The sequence below is a fragment of the Talpa europaea genome, assembly GCF_964194135.1.
Source record: "Talpa europaea genome assembly, chromosome: 5".
Taxonomy (NCBI): Eukaryota; Metazoa; Chordata; class Mammalia; order Eulipotyphla; family Talpidae; genus Talpa; species Talpa europaea.
The window spans coordinates 143,451,613-143,466,896 of record NC_140071.1 but is presented as its reverse complement, the minus strand read 5'-3'; the positions used below and the strand labels follow the sequence as shown (position 1 = coordinate 143,466,896).

The following is a 15,284-nucleotide window of genomic DNA, read 5'->3' as shown; positions in this document are numbered from 1 at the left end:
ACCCTCAGCCCTCTTGCCAGGCTTTCCCTGGGCCCCCTGCCTTTGCTCACTTTGTCACACACGGCCACACGCCCCGAGTGTGGCACGGCTGGCCTTTTTTCCGAGCTCCCTCTTCTCGAGGACCCCGCTCGGATGTCACTCCTCGGAAGCCACCCCTGGCCCTGCCTGTTCAGAGAAGCCCCCGAGGGCTGTCGGCTGTGTCCACCCACCTGCGCCTGCTCTCCACTCCCATGTGCTGTGGCAAGACCGGATCCCGCCTGCCTTGAGCCCTGCACCATGCCTGACCTCAGGTTGTTGCGCTTGCTGTTCTATCTGCCTGGATGCTGTTCCCCGGCCGCCGGCATCACCTTCGCCTTACCTGCGTTGCGGTCCTGGCCAGACGTCCCCTCCCTAGGCGCCTTCCCTGACACAACACGTTGCTGCACCCGGTGCTCCCCATCTGCCGCGGCGTTTCCCTGGGCACTTACCGCCCGTCTTCTGCGGTCATGCGCCCCCCCTTCCGGCCGCTGAGACGTCTGGGGGGAGCTCTCCCGTGGCTTCGTCACCGCCACACCCCCGGTGCCTGCTCGCCCTGCGGCAGTGGGGGCGGCGGGAGCCCCCACTGGAGTTCAGTGTGTCATGACTCAGAAGACATGTGGACTGGGGGGGGGGTGGCCTGAACGTGCTTGCCCGGGGGTGAGGTCGGAAAGTGGGTCACCATGCCAGGCGGGAGAGGAGGCTCAGGGACGAGCAGCTGTGCTGGGCACCGGGCTGCCCGGCGCGGGGGTGGACGCTGTAGGGGAGGCAGGGACCGAGGCAGCCCGGAAAGAGCTGGCGGAGCGGGCACCGGTGGCCGGGAGAGGGGAGGAGCCAGTTCCCTCTCTGGCTCCTTCCAGAGTGACGCTCTGAGCTTGCCTGCAGTGGCGTGTGTCCCGGGGCTTCACAGTCGCCAGCACAGGCGGCCTGGCCCTTGGCGCGGCGCCGGTCCCTGTTCTGGTGGCCGCTCCTGGCTCGCACGGTTTCGCTGCGGCTCTGGCGCTGCGTGGGGCCTCTGGCGTGGCTTCCCGAGTCCGCAGATGCCGGGTCTCTGAGCCTGTCCCAGCTCCCACCTGTCGCCGCCCCCCCGGTGGGCAGGGCCCCGGCAGGTCCTCTGGGCATGGCTGCTGCCCGGAAGCGCCCGGGCTACTGCTGACCAGGCCTGGGAGGCTGTGTGCGGCCGCGTCTGTGAGTGCACCTCGTCTTCTTGCCCAAGATGGGTGGCGCGGCCTCACAGGGCTGGCGAAGCGCATGTCCCAGGCCACGCCGGGTCTGTGCCAAGTCACGTGCTTTGGGTTGTGACCGGCCTTGGGGTCCTGGCCAGCCCGCCCACTGGAGGCTGGGCGGGCGCCGCCCTGGAGGGACGTTGCATGAGTCTCAGGAAGCCTGTTGCTGGGGGCACGAGGGCCAGGGGTGGCCCCCAGGTCGTCCCACACAACCAGACGGGCAAGGGCACTGCCTGCTGTCCGCAGTGTCCTCACGGCACTCACGGGCTCAGCTCAGGGCTCTGGGGCCGGACATCCCGCGAAGGCTCCTTAATGCAGGGATCCTCTCTAGCAGCTGTCAATCTCCGAGGCAGCCACTGCCCTGTCTCTGATGCCCAGCTGCGAGAGGGCAAACTCGGCGAGGGTGGGCCCCACGGCCTCCCCTCAGCTCCCCCCAGCCCGCTGCTCTGCAGTGAGCCGGGACCCTGGTGGGTTTCCCTGCATCCAGAGGCCATGGTCTGTGCCGAGGCATGCGCTGGCAGGAGCGCGTGGGAAGGCCATGTGCTCTTCCTCGGGAGGGAGGGGAGCGGGTTTGGGCAGGGGCAGCGCTAAGCGTGGGGAGCAGCAGCGCAAGGACAGCTGCCACCAGTGCGTCCTGGGCCCGAGCCCCGTGGAAGGTGCTGGGATGATGTGGCCTGTGGACAGCTTGTTGGGCTCTTTTTGTTAAGCTCTGAGTCTGCATTAAATTTCAGTTGCTTATTAAAGATTTATGTATGCACACAAGAGCTGGGGTACAGGCCAGAGGTGTGGGGGGTGAGAGGATTCCCCAGAGACAGCGGGGAGCAGAACAGGCAGATCGACTGAGAACACGCTGCTGAGGAGAGCAGCGGGGAGACAGGAGAGGTCTGCTGCACCCTGTGGGTCAGCTCCCTGGCCAGGGATCGAACTCAGGCCGTAGAGGCTGCGAACAGCTTCATGGTGCTGCACTCAACCCCTTGCGCCACCAGAGAGGCCCCGTTACCTGAATTTTAAAGAAACTCAGAGGAACAAGAACATGCACCGTCTCTGGCGTCCTCCGCTAGCCCCTGACGACCTGGGTTCTGTCTCATTTCTCATCAGCTGCTGGTTCCATTCAGACCGTCCCTGCCAGTGACAGCCTCGCGGTTTCTGATCTCTTAGCATGTGCTTGGCCTTCACCTTGAAGAGCCTTTTTCTTGGTATCAAGTGCGACCACCCAGTTGTGGGGGGACAGCCTCCCTGGCCCCCTGTAACTTCATCCCCTCCTTATGGGAACTGCCCACACTGAGTCCAGCTTCCCCTGGTGCCCACCGCCCTATTTTCTGTCTGAATTTGACATTCCTGGGGCCTCTCTGGGCCTGGCTCTTTCTGTTCAACGTCGTCTTCAAGGCCTCCTGCCAGCAGCAGGGCCCGTGTGTCCCCCCAGGCTGACCAGCATTCCCCGTGGGGATGGTGCCCACATGTCTGTCCACGTGGGGCCTGCGGGTACCTCTGCCCTCGGCTGCCGGGAACAGCGCTGCGGTGACCGTGGGTGCCCGCGGGGCCTGGAGACCCGGGGCCAAGTCCGTCCGTCGCCTGAGGTAACTCAGCGCTCAGCCCTGGCCGTCCATACCACATGCGCCCGCCTTGTTCCCAGCCCCGCCCCAGCAGCACCTCCTGGCGCGTGCCCGCCCACCCTCGGGCGCCTCCCTCTGCAGCCGCCGAGCCTGGTTTCTGTCGCTCCTAGTGGACGCCTGGCCTGGCCCGTGCTGCGGGTCCTTCCGCCCTGGGAGGAGAGCTGCGCCGGCGGGGCTGGGTGTCTGACCACGTCCCTCTCCAGTTGACGCCAAGGCTCTTGCCTTCTCATCCTGTTGCCCTGGGCCTGTAGAACCATCTGCTCCCACGGGTGTCCGTCCGGCCTGTCGCGGGACCTTCCGCTGCCATCTTATCGGCTCTGGGCGCCTCCCTGCCTTCTGGGGTGGCCTGGCACAGGCAGCCTGTGCTCCCCGGGCACGTGTCCAGCACAAATCCGGCCACTGGTCTCTGCCCTCTTGCCTGCCGCTCCCCCTGTCCCTCTCGGGCTCTCACTTTGTGCCTTTGTCTCATCTCTGAGGTGTCACAAGGGCCACCATGCCCCCGGCCGCTCTGTGAAGCAGCAAGGGGACGCCGGGGCCACCCCAGGGCCCAGCGGTGCCGGCACTCCTATCACAGAGATGCCGCTCCTCCTCTTCATTGAGGTGCACCCAGCGCCCCTGAGGCTCTCCCCAGGCCGCCTCTCTTGTGGTCTTCACAGCCCTTTTGCGCCTGAGGTGGTGTGTCCTGCAAGAGCGCATCTGGCCCCTGGGGCTCAGCAGGCTGCCCGGTCCGGCCACGGCCCTCACAGCCGGCAGGCACCGTCGTCTTGGGCGCGCGGACATGCGCGTGCACACAGCCCGCAGTGTCCTTCTGGCCCTGCGGGTGGTCAGCGGGGGCATGTCCAGGTGCCCATGGGGGTGTGTGTCAGCGATCTCGTCTCGGTTCTGGGGAGCTGCCCTGCCAGAAGGGGCAGAAGGGCCTCGTGGTGCAGCCGCCGTCTCCCTCTCGTCCCGGTGGCCAGCCGTGGGCCCGTCCTCTGCGCGCTGACGTTTCTTTTTGTTGCCCTGCAGCGTTCTAAAGACGGACGTGTCGGGCTGGATGGAAGTCAGCGTGAGAAAAAGCCCGCTTTCCCTTCAGAAAGTCGTCAAGTGTCTCGCGATGAAGCAGGCGCCGGAAGCCCTCGGCAGCGCCAGCGGGAAGGCGCAGAGCTGCGAGGTGAGCCGCGAGTGCTCCGTGCTCCTGGGCAAGGCCCCGCTCTCGGCCGGCCTGCAGGAGGGCGTCGTGCAGAGGTTCAACGGCCACGACGCGCTGCCCTTCCTGCCGGCCGAGAGGCTGAAGGACCTGACGTCCCGCGTGTTTAACGGAGAGCCCGGGGCGCACGAGGCCAAGCTGCGCTTTGAGTCCCAGGAGCCGCCCCTCGCCACCCCGACCAAAAACGGCTCTCCGGAAATCAAGCTGAAAATCACCAAAACGTACATGAACGGGAAGCCGCTCTTTGAATCTTCCATCTGTGGCGACGGGGCTGCTGCGGTGTTGCAGTCCGAGGACAGCGGGCAGAAGCCGGAAGGCAAGGCCCGCAGGAGCAGGAAGAGGAGCATCAAGTACGACTCCTTGCTGGAGCAGGGCCTGGCCGAGGCGGCTCTGGTGTCCAAGATCTCCAGCCCCTCCGATCCAAAGGTGCTTACGGGGCTCTGTCTGGGGCTGGGCGTGGGGGGCCGCCCTGCTCCTGGAGGCTCACCGTGTCCGGGAGCAGGTGCTGGGCTAGCAGGTCTGGCTGAGGGGGCGATGCGGCTCAGAAGACGTGAGGCCGGTTTCCAAGCCCAGGCGGCCGCCCTGGCCCTCGGGCTCTGTGGTTCTGGGGTGCGCCTGTCCGAGGACCTCCCTACCCCGGCCTCTGTCATGGGCTGCCCTGGGGTCTGGTGCGAGGCTCCTCTGTCTGCCGTCTAGTGAGTGGGGAGCCGAGGGCTCTCTGGGGCCCGGGCAGAGCTCAGCCCCGGTGCGGGTCACGGAGACCGGGTGGAAGCCCTGAGCACAGGGACGCAGCTTCGGCAGCCTCGTATTGCGCGATGCTCGGGCTGCTCTGAGCGTCAGCCGTGGCGAGCTGAAGGCCTCCCTGGCGTCTCCTGGATGTGGGCATGGTCACCGGGCGGGTGCTTTGTCTGGAAGCACATTTGAGGGTGTCGTGCAGTTTCCACTGGTGGGGGAATGGCCGGCCTCCCTGGAATTGTTGAGATGAGGAAGAAATCTGAGGACTTCGTGCTTTCTGGTCACTCGGGGGCTGTTTTAGCTCTTGCTGATGCAGCTGCAGGGTGGGGTGTTCCAAGAGGCTCGGGCCAGACCCCCACCACGTAGTCAGGCCGTGCGCGTGCTCCCAGCTCTGCCATGGGGGTGTAACGCCGGCACGCCTCCTGGCGCTCGCTCTCTCCGTGAGGAAGCAGACCCACTGAAGTTGAGCTCTTTGCTGGAGTATCTAGTACTCCGGGGGCGGCCCGGGCCATGCTGGCCTGTGTGCCCGCTGGAGAGCGCGGTGTGGTGTAGGGGAGGCGCCCACGGGCGGTGGCCTAGGCTCACTCTGCCCCAGTCCTCACCCTGCTGGGTCCTGGACAGGACACTTGGGGTTGGGGACGGGGCCTTGATGGTTTTGGGGCTAGAGGCGGCTGCCAGGCCGGGGAGCTACCACGCAGATTGACCACGGCAGGCCTTTCGGCCCAGGGGAGACAGGCGGCCGTGGCGGGGTGTGGCAGGACCCTGGACTGCGGGGCGAGGGGGTGCACGCCCCTTTGGTGGGGGTGTGGCTGCATCGCGGGCCTCCTGTCAGCGTGGCCAGGGCCGAGCTGGGTGGCTCCAGGCGCACTAGCGTGTCTTGTTGCTGCTCACTTCCAGGTCCCCGCCGGGAGAGAGCCCTGCCCCGCCGCCTCCGGAGACAGAGACCCCCTGCTGAGATACGCCGTGGGTGACTTGGTGTGGTCCAAGGTGTCGGGGTACCCATGGTGGCCGTGCATGGTCTCCGCAGACCCCCTCCTCCACTGCCACACCAAACTGAAAGGTACCGCGTCGCGCTTTTCTCTCTCGCCTGCAGCTTCCCGGCTGCCTCCCGTGGCCCTGCTCTGGCTCCTCCCTGCCCCGCGTGCCGCCCCAACGCTGGCGGAAAGTCTGCGTCTCGCCCACGCTGAAGCGCCATCTGGGACCCTGGAGCCTGCAGCCATTGCCCCGGCCGCTCCGCAGCTCCTCTCACCCATGGAGCTGACGCTCTACCCCGTGAGGCCCCGGCCTGCCCGGCCGCCCTCACCTCTGTCCCCGTGACCTGATGGTCTCCGCTCCGGGGAGAGGGGCTCGCCTACGGGGCCCTCCGGGCCTGGCTCCTTTCACTCGGCTGCGCTCTCAAGGCCGCCCGTGGGCAGCAGGGCCCATGTGTCCCCCCAAGCTGGCCAGCACTCCCTGTGGGGCTGGTCCCGTGCGTGCCCCTCCCGCGGGCTCCGAGGCGCCCCTGCCCTTGGTGAGGAGCAGCTCTGCACTGGCTGTGGGTGCCCGCGGGGCCCGCAGACCCGGTGCCCAGCCCTCTTTGGCCAGGCCTGGGCGCTGGAGTCTGGTGGTGTTTTGAGGCCCCTCGTACTTTGTCTGGTGGCTGCGCCGTCCCCTTCCCGCCATCAGGGCCTGGGCCCAGTGTCCCTAGGCAGCGCCCAGGCTTGGGGTTTCTGGCTCTCTGTGGGCAGTCCTCCTGGGGCATGGTGTGGCCCCTCAGGGCAGTTCCCTGCTCTCCCTGATGCCCGCGGTGCTGGCATCTCTTCATGGGTATAGCGGCCCTTTGTTTATCTTGACAGAGGCCTGTCTCCTAAGTTGGCCCGTTTGAATCGGTTGTGTTTTGGTGGTTGTGTTTCCTGCAGGTCCTCTTTGCAGCTCTGCCCACGGTTGGCGGCTGACCCGGGCCTGCCGCTGCTGAGTCCCAGACTATCTTCCTTTCATTGTTATATTTCAGAGATTTATTTTACTTATTTATGCTACAAGAGCTGGGGTGCAGGCCAGAAGTGTGGGGGCGGTGAGAGGATTCCCCAGAGACAGAGCGGGGAACAGAACAGGCAGACGGACTGAAATCCACTGCTGAGGGGAGCAGCAGGCGAGACAGGAGAGGTCTGCTGCGCCCTGGGGGTAGCTCCCTGGCCGGGGATCATTTCAGGCCACGGCGGTGACAGCCTGAGACTGACCCCTAGGCCCCCACGGAGGCCCTTTATTGTAATAGATTTCTTGCGTTACCCCAATGTTGTGACTTGTGTTGCTCTTCACTGTCATGGCCGGGGAAGTTGTTTCAAAGTATTAAAGTACAGCTGAGCAGGGAGGCACACGTTTCTTGATGTATTTTTGAGTCTTTGGCGTTTAAAGTCAAAGATGCGGACACTTGTAAATAAACAGGACTCCAACATCAGAGCGAGACGTAGTCCTCTCTGCCTCTCGGAGGCAGTTGCCTTTGACTCCTTCGGTGTTTCCCGTAGTTTTAACTACAGTTCCCCACTGGCCATTTCTGAGGCTGACCCCTGCCCGCCCCGGGCTTAGCTCGCCGCTGCTGCCGCCGGGCGCAGAAGCTGCGCGTCCTGTGAGCTCTGCCTGCCTTTGTGGGGGCGCGTGCTCTGCCGTCCGCGTGGCCGGAGTCTTTTTGGGGCTTCCTTCTGTTCTGACTTGCCCTGCACAGCGTCCTCCTGGAGGGAGCCTGTGTCCGGCTGCGCCGCCTCTTCCACCCCGACTCATCTTCTCACGTCCGCCCGGCTGCCGGGCTCTCGCTGGCTGGGGCTGTGCCCCTCGGCTTTCCTCCCTGGCTCTCTTGTAAGCCCTCTGGCGCCTGCAGGCTGCCGTGGTCTTCGAGGGGCCGGGTGCCCCCGCCGGCCTGGTGGCTTCTAGTGCTGGGGCGTCTCGGGGCGCTGGTGGAGTGTGAGGGAGTGTGTGGGCGCCTGTAGCTGCGAGACCACTCCTCTGGCTCATGCGCCGGCCGGGGGGCCGCTCCATGTCCTCCAGGCCCGAGCTGCCCCCTGGCACCTGGGGGACGAAGCGTGGCTGGAGCAGGTGGCTGCGGGGGCTCTTGTCTCTGGAAGTCCACTGCCCGCCTCCCCCCACCGCTCCTCGCCAGGGGACCTTTTTCCTCTTGGTCTTTCCTTTGTGGAGGTTCTGAGCTCGCCGGGGGCGCCACAGCTGTGCGTGGTCTCGAGTGGCGTGCCCTCTCTCATCTCTCATTTCTCAGCAAAGGTGCGCCCTGGGCCACTGTCTGTCCGGCGTGGCCCCATGTTGGCGTCCACCTGGCGCCTGAGGGGCCGTCCTGCCCACCTGCGGGACCGTTCGCTTGTTCCAGCGCGTCTGGCTGACCCCGGCCTCTCAGCAGGGAAGACGTGACAGAAAGGTTTTTCCTCTGGGCGCGCCAGCCCTCTGGAAGCGCCTGGCTCTGATGGCGGGGTGCTGTGGAAGGGAGCAGGGACTGGTAACCCCGACAGTGCAGCCTCCCTCCCCTCAGCTGGTTTGGCGCCCTCCTGGGCTGCTCTCCCGCAGGCCCCTCTGCTTCTGGAGCGTGCCACGCCCTCCCCAGCCAGGAGCACAGCCCCCCTGGCCTCCAGTGGCCCTCGGAGGGTGTTTCTGCCCCAGGGCTCCACCGGGTGGCCAGCCCGAGCTGCCCCACTGGCAGCTGAGGGGACGCAGTTGGACCTGGTCCTTGCTGCCACTGTGCTGCCCAGCACGGCCTCGCACGCGGCCCTCGGCTGCGTCCTCCCAAGTGCTGGGCATCTCCCCGAGCACCTTGGGTGGCCGGGGCGGGCAGGTGTGCCAGCCGCCCTGTTTTCCGTCCCAGGCGATTTTGGACTTTCTCCGCGTCGCGTGCGTCTGTCGCCCTCTGTGGAGCGGACGTGGAGGGGACGCAAGGGCAGGACAGACTTTGAGCTTGACAGACAAACGGCACCAGGGGAGACAACTTCAAAGCCGCTCCTGACTTTATGTCAGTGATTATTAATAGATTTGCCTCATTTCATCCCAAATTCTAACTTTTATTTTAAAAACCAGGGCAGAAAAAGAGCGCGCGCCAGTATCACGTGCAGTTCTTTGGAGACGCCCCAGAAAGAGCTTGGATATTTGAGAAGAGCCTTGTTGCTTTTGAAGGAGAAGGACAGTTTGAAAGACTGTGCCAGGAGAGCGCCAAGCAGGCACCCACGAAAGCTGAGAAAGTCAAGGTGCGGGCGCCCCATCAGTGCCGCCCCGGCCCGCCCCCACCTGTCCCCCGCCTGCTCGTCCGGCTCTCCAGGAGCACGCGGTGCCGCGCTGCCTGCTCTGCCCGTGGTGCCCACGTCTCTAGACACAGCTTGTTGTTTTTACTTACCTGAGGGCCCTTGTCTTTTTTCCGGAACACAGATGTGTCATGTGCCACGCCACCTGGGCCGATGCGCTTGGGCTTCCCTCCAGTGTAAAGCAGCAGCAAAGCTGTTTTTATAGTTTTGGATCTCTGAAGTTATCTGAAATGCTGGAAGTTTTTTTCTCTCTCCCTCCCTCCCTCCTTCCCTTCCCTTCCCTTCCCTTCCCTTCCCTTCCCTTCCCTTCCCTTCCCTTCCCTTCCCTTCCCTTCCCCTCCCTTCCCTTCCCTTCCCTTCCCTCCTTTCTTTCTTCACACAAGAGATGGGGTACAGGCCACAGGTGCAGGGGGGGCATAAGAGGACTCACCAGAGACAGAGCGGGGAGCAGAACAGGCAGACTGACTGAAATCCACTGCTGAGGGGAGCAGCGGGGAGACAGGAGAGGTCTGCTGCGCCATGTGGGTAGCTCCCTGGCCGGGATCAATCTCAGGCACAGTGGCTGGAGGTAGCTTGGTAGTGCTGAGACTTAACTCCTGCGCCCCCAGGGAGGCCCCCAGGAAGTATCCTTCTTTAAAGCGAGTTAATGTTTACATTTGTGTAATGAAATACAGTCATTTGTGTTTTCCTTTGCAGCTGTTGAAACCCATCTCTGGGAAGCTGAGGGCCCAGTGGGACATGGGCATCGTCCAGGCGTCAGCGGCCGCGGGCATGTCAGTGGAGGAGCGGAAGGCCAAGTTCACCTTCCTCTACTTGGGAGACCAGCTTCACCTCAACCCTCACGTAGCCAAGGAGGCAGGCCTCACTGCCCAGGCTCTGGGGGGTGTGGTGGACGCCTCTGCGGCCAGAGGAGAGGTGGTCGATGCCCCCGTGTCCCCCGGAAAGGCGGGTGTGTCTGCCAAGAGGAGGCGGAGGGCCAAGCTGCTCAGCTCCGGCGAGCACCACAAATGTGACCCAGGCACAGGGAAGACCACTCCTCAGCAGATGACGGAGGTGGACCCCAAGAGAGGTGTGGGGTCTCCCACGGGGAGGAAGAAGGCCCCGGCCTCCACGCCGAGGGGCCGGAAGGGCGGAGCTGCGTCCCAGTTCCTGGTCTTCTGTCAGAAGCACAGGGACGAGGTGGGTGCCGCGTCCTGGGGTGCGTCTCTGTGCTGGGGTGTGTCTGAGGCGAGGGCCCCCTCAGCGCCGCCCCGCGCGGGGCAGGCTGCATGAATCTGGCGAGGGACGCTGTGTGAACTCTGGGGGTGAAAGGAAGAGCCCTTTGTGCTCGTGGCTGCTGAGGCTTCCCATGGGACGCGCCCCCCCCACCTCCCCAACCCCTGGCACACTCTGCGTAGCGCCTGGCCCGGGAGCTTACTCCCAGGTCTGCAGCTGCTGCTGGCCCGGCAGCCCAGCCTGGCGTGCCCCTGGGCACCGCCCGCACCTCTCAGGGCTGTGCTGGCAGCGCAGCGGGGCAGCCTCGTCTCGGAGCATGCCGTCTGAGGGCCCATCGCTAATGCACAGTCCTGTGTCCGGCGGAAGCGCTGGCGGCCCCGCGCCCTCGAGAGCACTGCTGGGCTGTGTCTTGCATGTGGAGGGCGGGAGGCCAGGAAGCCCACGTGGGTGCAGGGGGCCCTGGGGCCGCCTGCACCTCGGCCCTGGTGAGGCTTGGCACGTCCCTCTGGATCCCACGCAGAGCCGTCTGCCTCCCGCCACCCCCCTCTGGCTCCCAGGTGCCGTGGGATGGAAGGAACGTGGCAGTGCAGTCCTGGGACAGGCCAGTGTAGAAAGCACGCGTGAACCCAGTCTGCAGGGCGTCCCGGCACTCAGAGGGCTGGCGGGCGTGAGGGCGACTCGGGGCCGGGGCAGCAAGGAACAGAGGCAGCCTCAGGATGTGGCCACGCCGGGGCCCCGGGGCCTGGCCCTGTAGAGCAGCATCGTCACAGGGGAGAGGGGAGTTTCTCCTAAGCCAGCTGACCACCGACCACGAGGGGAGACCGGAGTGAGGGGGATGTGGCAGGGAGGGTCCCCGCAGGGCCGCGGCGGGTCGTCACTGACTCTGGTCCGCACTGTGCTGGGCAGCAGCGAGTGGTGTAGACGAGGGGACACGTTCCGTTTTAGGACATGTCCTCAGGTGCTTGCTCTTCCCTGAGATGCCCCAGGCGTGTGCCAGGGGAATCCTGCAGGCTCAGAGCTGTAGAGTCATTGGCTGAGCACCAGGCAGACGCCGGCTCCTGCAGGTGGCGCTACCCAGGACGGGGCATGAGGGGCGCGGGAGGCGGAGCCGAGACTTGCAGTCTGAGTCACAACTTTCCGCCCCGTCTCCCCATGGCATCCAGAAAGTTGGGGTGTCCCTTGGAGCAGGGACATCTGTCCAGGGAGTGCTGGCACTCGCGAGCACCCGGCCTGCCACAGCTGAGCTGCCCCCTGCCTGCCCCGGCCTCTCCCCCGTGGTGCTTGCGGCTTCAAAGCACTGTCCACCGAGCACCCTTGCTGCTTTCGGGACCCAGGCTGGCGGCCCTTGGGCCTTCGGGTATGAGACACGTTGCCGGGGCAGTGGGGGCCACCCAAGTCTCTCTTGAGGCCTCTCCCAAGCTGAGTCAACTTTCTCAACCAAGGGACCCCATGAGTGGCCCCTGCCCCGCCCCCCAGGCTGCCCGCCCGATGGGGCCACATTCCAGACCAGCTGTGTCCAAGACTTGACTGTGCCGGTGGGCGCTTGAATCTCTTTGGTGCCGGAGGGGGCTGGGACCTGGTCGGTTTTCAAAACCAGCTCGGGGCTCAAAACCAAAACCTCAGCCCTGTACCATGTCTAGCCAGAGCTGGCCAGGTGAGCTCTGCTGCGTCTGAAGCACCGCCATGGTCCAGCACCGCCCACGTCTCCCAAGCCTGCCGTTTGCTTTCTCTCAGGCCCACATGGGCCGGCGTGGCTGCCGATGCCGCCGTGCTTGCTGTGGGGGCCGGTCCCTGGCTCCGCGCACTCCGGCTTCCAGTGCTTGGTGGAGGAGGGAGCAGGGGCACTGGGCATCTGCAGGTCACTGGCAGGGGCGCAAGGCTGGGGCTGCGGGGCTCTGAGCATGGCCCGGCCGTCCCCGTTGTACAGCTGACTGAGCTGAGCCTGGGTGCGAGGCCATCCCCTTCCATGTGGGGTGCGCGCGGGAGCCGGGCACAAGGCCCACTGAGCGCCCGTGGGAAGCTGGGCACTTTCAGGGCCCCCCCACCCGAGCACTTGTCTGCGCAGAAGGGCCAGGTGGGCCAGCCGAGCCCCCTGAAGGCGTGTGGCACCTGCTGCCCACCGTGGAGGGAGAAGGGATAGGAATGGCTGGGCTTAAAGCGCGCCTGGGGGTCAGCCTGGCAGGGAGTTTCTGGAGGCCTGGGGGTTTGGGAAGGTGCGTCTTTGCTGGCCACCCTGTTTTCCCAGCGCTGCCTCCCAGCCAGTGGTCTCGGCTCTCCTGGCAGGGCACGCTGCGGGCCCGGCCTCACCGCCCTCTCTGGTGTTCACAGGTGGTGGCGGAGCACCCCGATGCCTCGGGGGAGGAGATCGAGGAGCTGCTGGGGTCCCAGTGGAACATGCTCAATGAGAAGCAGCGGGCTCGCTACCACACCAAGTTCGCCCCAGTGACCTCTGCCCCCTCAGAAGACGGTGCTGGTAAAGCTTTGTGGGGGGCTGCGCCCGGCACCTGGCTCTGGCCCTGGCCAGTGGCTGTGGGGAGCCACAGATGGTGGCCTCAGGCAGATCCAGTGGACCTGCTCTCAGCCTGCCCCTCGGGGCGCGCTGGGCTGCGGGGGGCCAAACCCAGCGGGTGCTGGCTGCCCCACTTGCTTGAGAGCTCACTGCGGCAGGCCCAAGGGGCTGGTTGTAAATTGGGGCGTGCCCCTGTGTCCTCAGGCCGTCAGTTTAAAAAGCAAAAAGTGCTTTGGGCAAGAACAGGAAGCCGCGGCCTCAGGGCCTGGGGACCAGTGTCCTAAGGACAGTGTGTTTGGGCGTCAGGTTAAGATACAGACAACTTCTCTCTCTCAAGGTTACTGAGGAGACTTGGGAGAGACTTGGGGCACGAAGCTGGCCCTGCCCGGGCCGGGCATTCCGGTGTGAGGGCCAGAGCGCTGGAAGCGTCGGTTAGCCCTGAGGCGGTCCGGCCGGCCAGCGTCAGCCAGGCGCTGTGTCTGCGGGTGGGGGGTGGGGCTGGTCTGCCTCTCGCGCTCAGCCTGGGGCCGTCCGTGGCTGCCTCAGCTGACACGGCCCCTCCAGGAGAGGGTCTCTGGCTGTGTCCCCAAGTATAGGGGCTGGGGGGCGGGCCCATCCCTGCCCCCGGCTCATCTGACCCGGGCTGGCTCCTGGTTGCCCTTGGACCCTGCGCCTGGGACCCCAGGGCTAGCCCATGGTGATGGCCTTGCCCCAGGCTGCGCAGGGACTTGGGCTGGCACCCGTCCTGGCACGGGGCACAGAGTGGGGACCGGTGGACGGGCTTCCGGGAGGCCAGCTGAGCGCACATGGCCGGCAGGAGCCTCTGGCGAGGGCCAGGCTGGCCTGTGCTGCATTCTCGGCCAGTGGCTGGGCACACTCTGCTGCCCAGGCCCTCTGGTGCCCCCTGGTGTCCAGCCCATGCTGCTGCAGCCAGGAGGGGACCCTGGAGCTGGGCCTGTGCCTGGGGGTGCCGGGCGGGCTCCTGACACCACCCCTGGGCACTGCTGGCCGCCTCGGAGCTGTTCACCAGGGACATTGCCGTCCCACAGCTGTTTGAGGGAGGACTGGTTGGACCCCCCAACACAGTGCTGCTGCAGGGCTGGCCTGGGTGCTGTTCCCGGTGCCCGACACCCGACCTGCTACCCAGGCGGCTCTGGGGGCTGCATGAGCAGCTCAGATGCCTGTGGTCCCTGGAGCAGAGAGTGGAAAGGCGCTGGGTCCTGCCAGGTGTGACGCGCAGTGGCCATCTGTGTCTGACCAGAGGAGTGCTCCGTGTTGGGTGCTGCTGGGGATGGCCAAGTTGGGGTGGCCGGGCCGGGCCCTGGCGGCTTCTGGTGCATCAGCGCCTATGGGGCTTTTTTCACGTTTCCCCTCCCCTGCCCCAAGGTACCCCAAGTGGGAAAAAGAGAAACCACACTAAGAGGACACGGGATCCCACAGAAAACGTGGACGTTGAAGACGCCCCCAGGAAGAGGCTCAGAATGGACAAGCACGGCCTCCGGAAGGTAACGGGACTACAGCTCGCGGGGGGGGGGGGGGGGTGTTTCTCGGGCTCGGGGCCGCTGGCTGCTCTCCCCGGAGACTGAGGAGGGTGTTGAAGAGCAGCAACCCCTAGCGGCCCTGCCGGCCAGGGTGTGCCCCGGGAGTGGGTGCCCACAGCCCTGCCTCGGCCTCACCCCGGTGCTCCCAGACACCTCACGGCCCCTTCCCGGCATTGTGCGGCTGGCCTGCGTGGGGCTGCTGCTCAGCCCAGCTCTGTGGGCAGCCACTCTCCGTGGGCTAAAGCTCAGACTGTCTCTTGAGCCGGGGGCTGTTGTGGCTGTGGTGTGGGCCCGTGGCCGCCAGGCCCGCCGCGCTGCTCTGCAGCTGGGTCTGCAGCAGGGTGGCCACCCGGTCCAGGGCCCGTTGGGACTGTGCGCACAGGTCTGGGGCCTCCACGCCTCCTTGGCCACCTGTGGTGGCCAGTGCTCTGAGGCGTCTGAGCCACGTGCCCAGTGTGGCCTGGACGCCCAAGGGGCCATGTGTGCGGGCTGAGCTGCCTGGTGGGAACAGTGTGGGCAGCAGAGGCAGCACCTCCCCTGCTGGGCTTTGTGGCCCTGAGGAGCCCTTGGCTGCCCAGCTCCGCCCCCAGTCTGGGGTGGCCGCCTGCCTCTGCCCTGGACTGTGCCCCCAGGCCCCGGCGGGGCAGGGAGGGATGTGAGCGCGGGACCCTGCGGAGCGCCAGGCAGCAGCCGAGCCCTCTGGGCTGTGTTCTCACTGGGCAGTGTGGGTCGGCCACCAGCAGGGGCGCTCCTGGGGCTTGTCTCAGAAGTGGGGCCCCCAGCACAGGAAACTAGAGGGGTACTGTGGCTCTTCAGCTGATTGGGAGCCGCGGGTGGGGGACCCGTCCCCTCGCCACACCCACCGGGGGAGCCGAGGCGCTCACGGGACGTTTCACTGCTGGCCCAGGGGTGCCGCCCACGACCGCTGTGCAGTGCTGGCTGGGGTCGGTGTCCTTTTCTCTTTCTCTCCTTC

The 15,284-nt window shown here is 65.9% G+C and overlaps 1 protein-coding gene across 2 annotated transcripts in view; it reads left to right on the top strand.

The window, feature by feature from the left end:
- Positions 1-3,890: 3,890 nt before the first annotated feature.
- The window catches only part of NSD2 (nuclear receptor binding SET domain protein 2), a gene marked incomplete at both ends in the record, with an annotated part of 28,809 nt that continues 17,415 nt past the window's right edge, over positions 3,891-15,284 (top strand). For both annotated transcript variants that reach the window (XM_084233510.1, XM_084233511.1), the window contains 6 exons: positions 3,891-4,469; positions 5,676-5,838; positions 8,826-8,992; positions 9,743-10,225; positions 12,590-12,744; positions 14,167-14,275. In XM_084233510.1, the coding sequence (XP_084089636.1) occupies positions 3,891-4,469; positions 5,676-5,838; positions 8,826-8,992; positions 9,743-10,225; positions 12,590-12,744; positions 14,167-14,275 (1,656 nt within the window). The remainder of the gene's footprint in view (positions 4,470-5,675; positions 5,839-8,825; positions 8,993-9,742; positions 10,226-12,589; positions 12,745-14,166; positions 14,276-15,284) is intronic.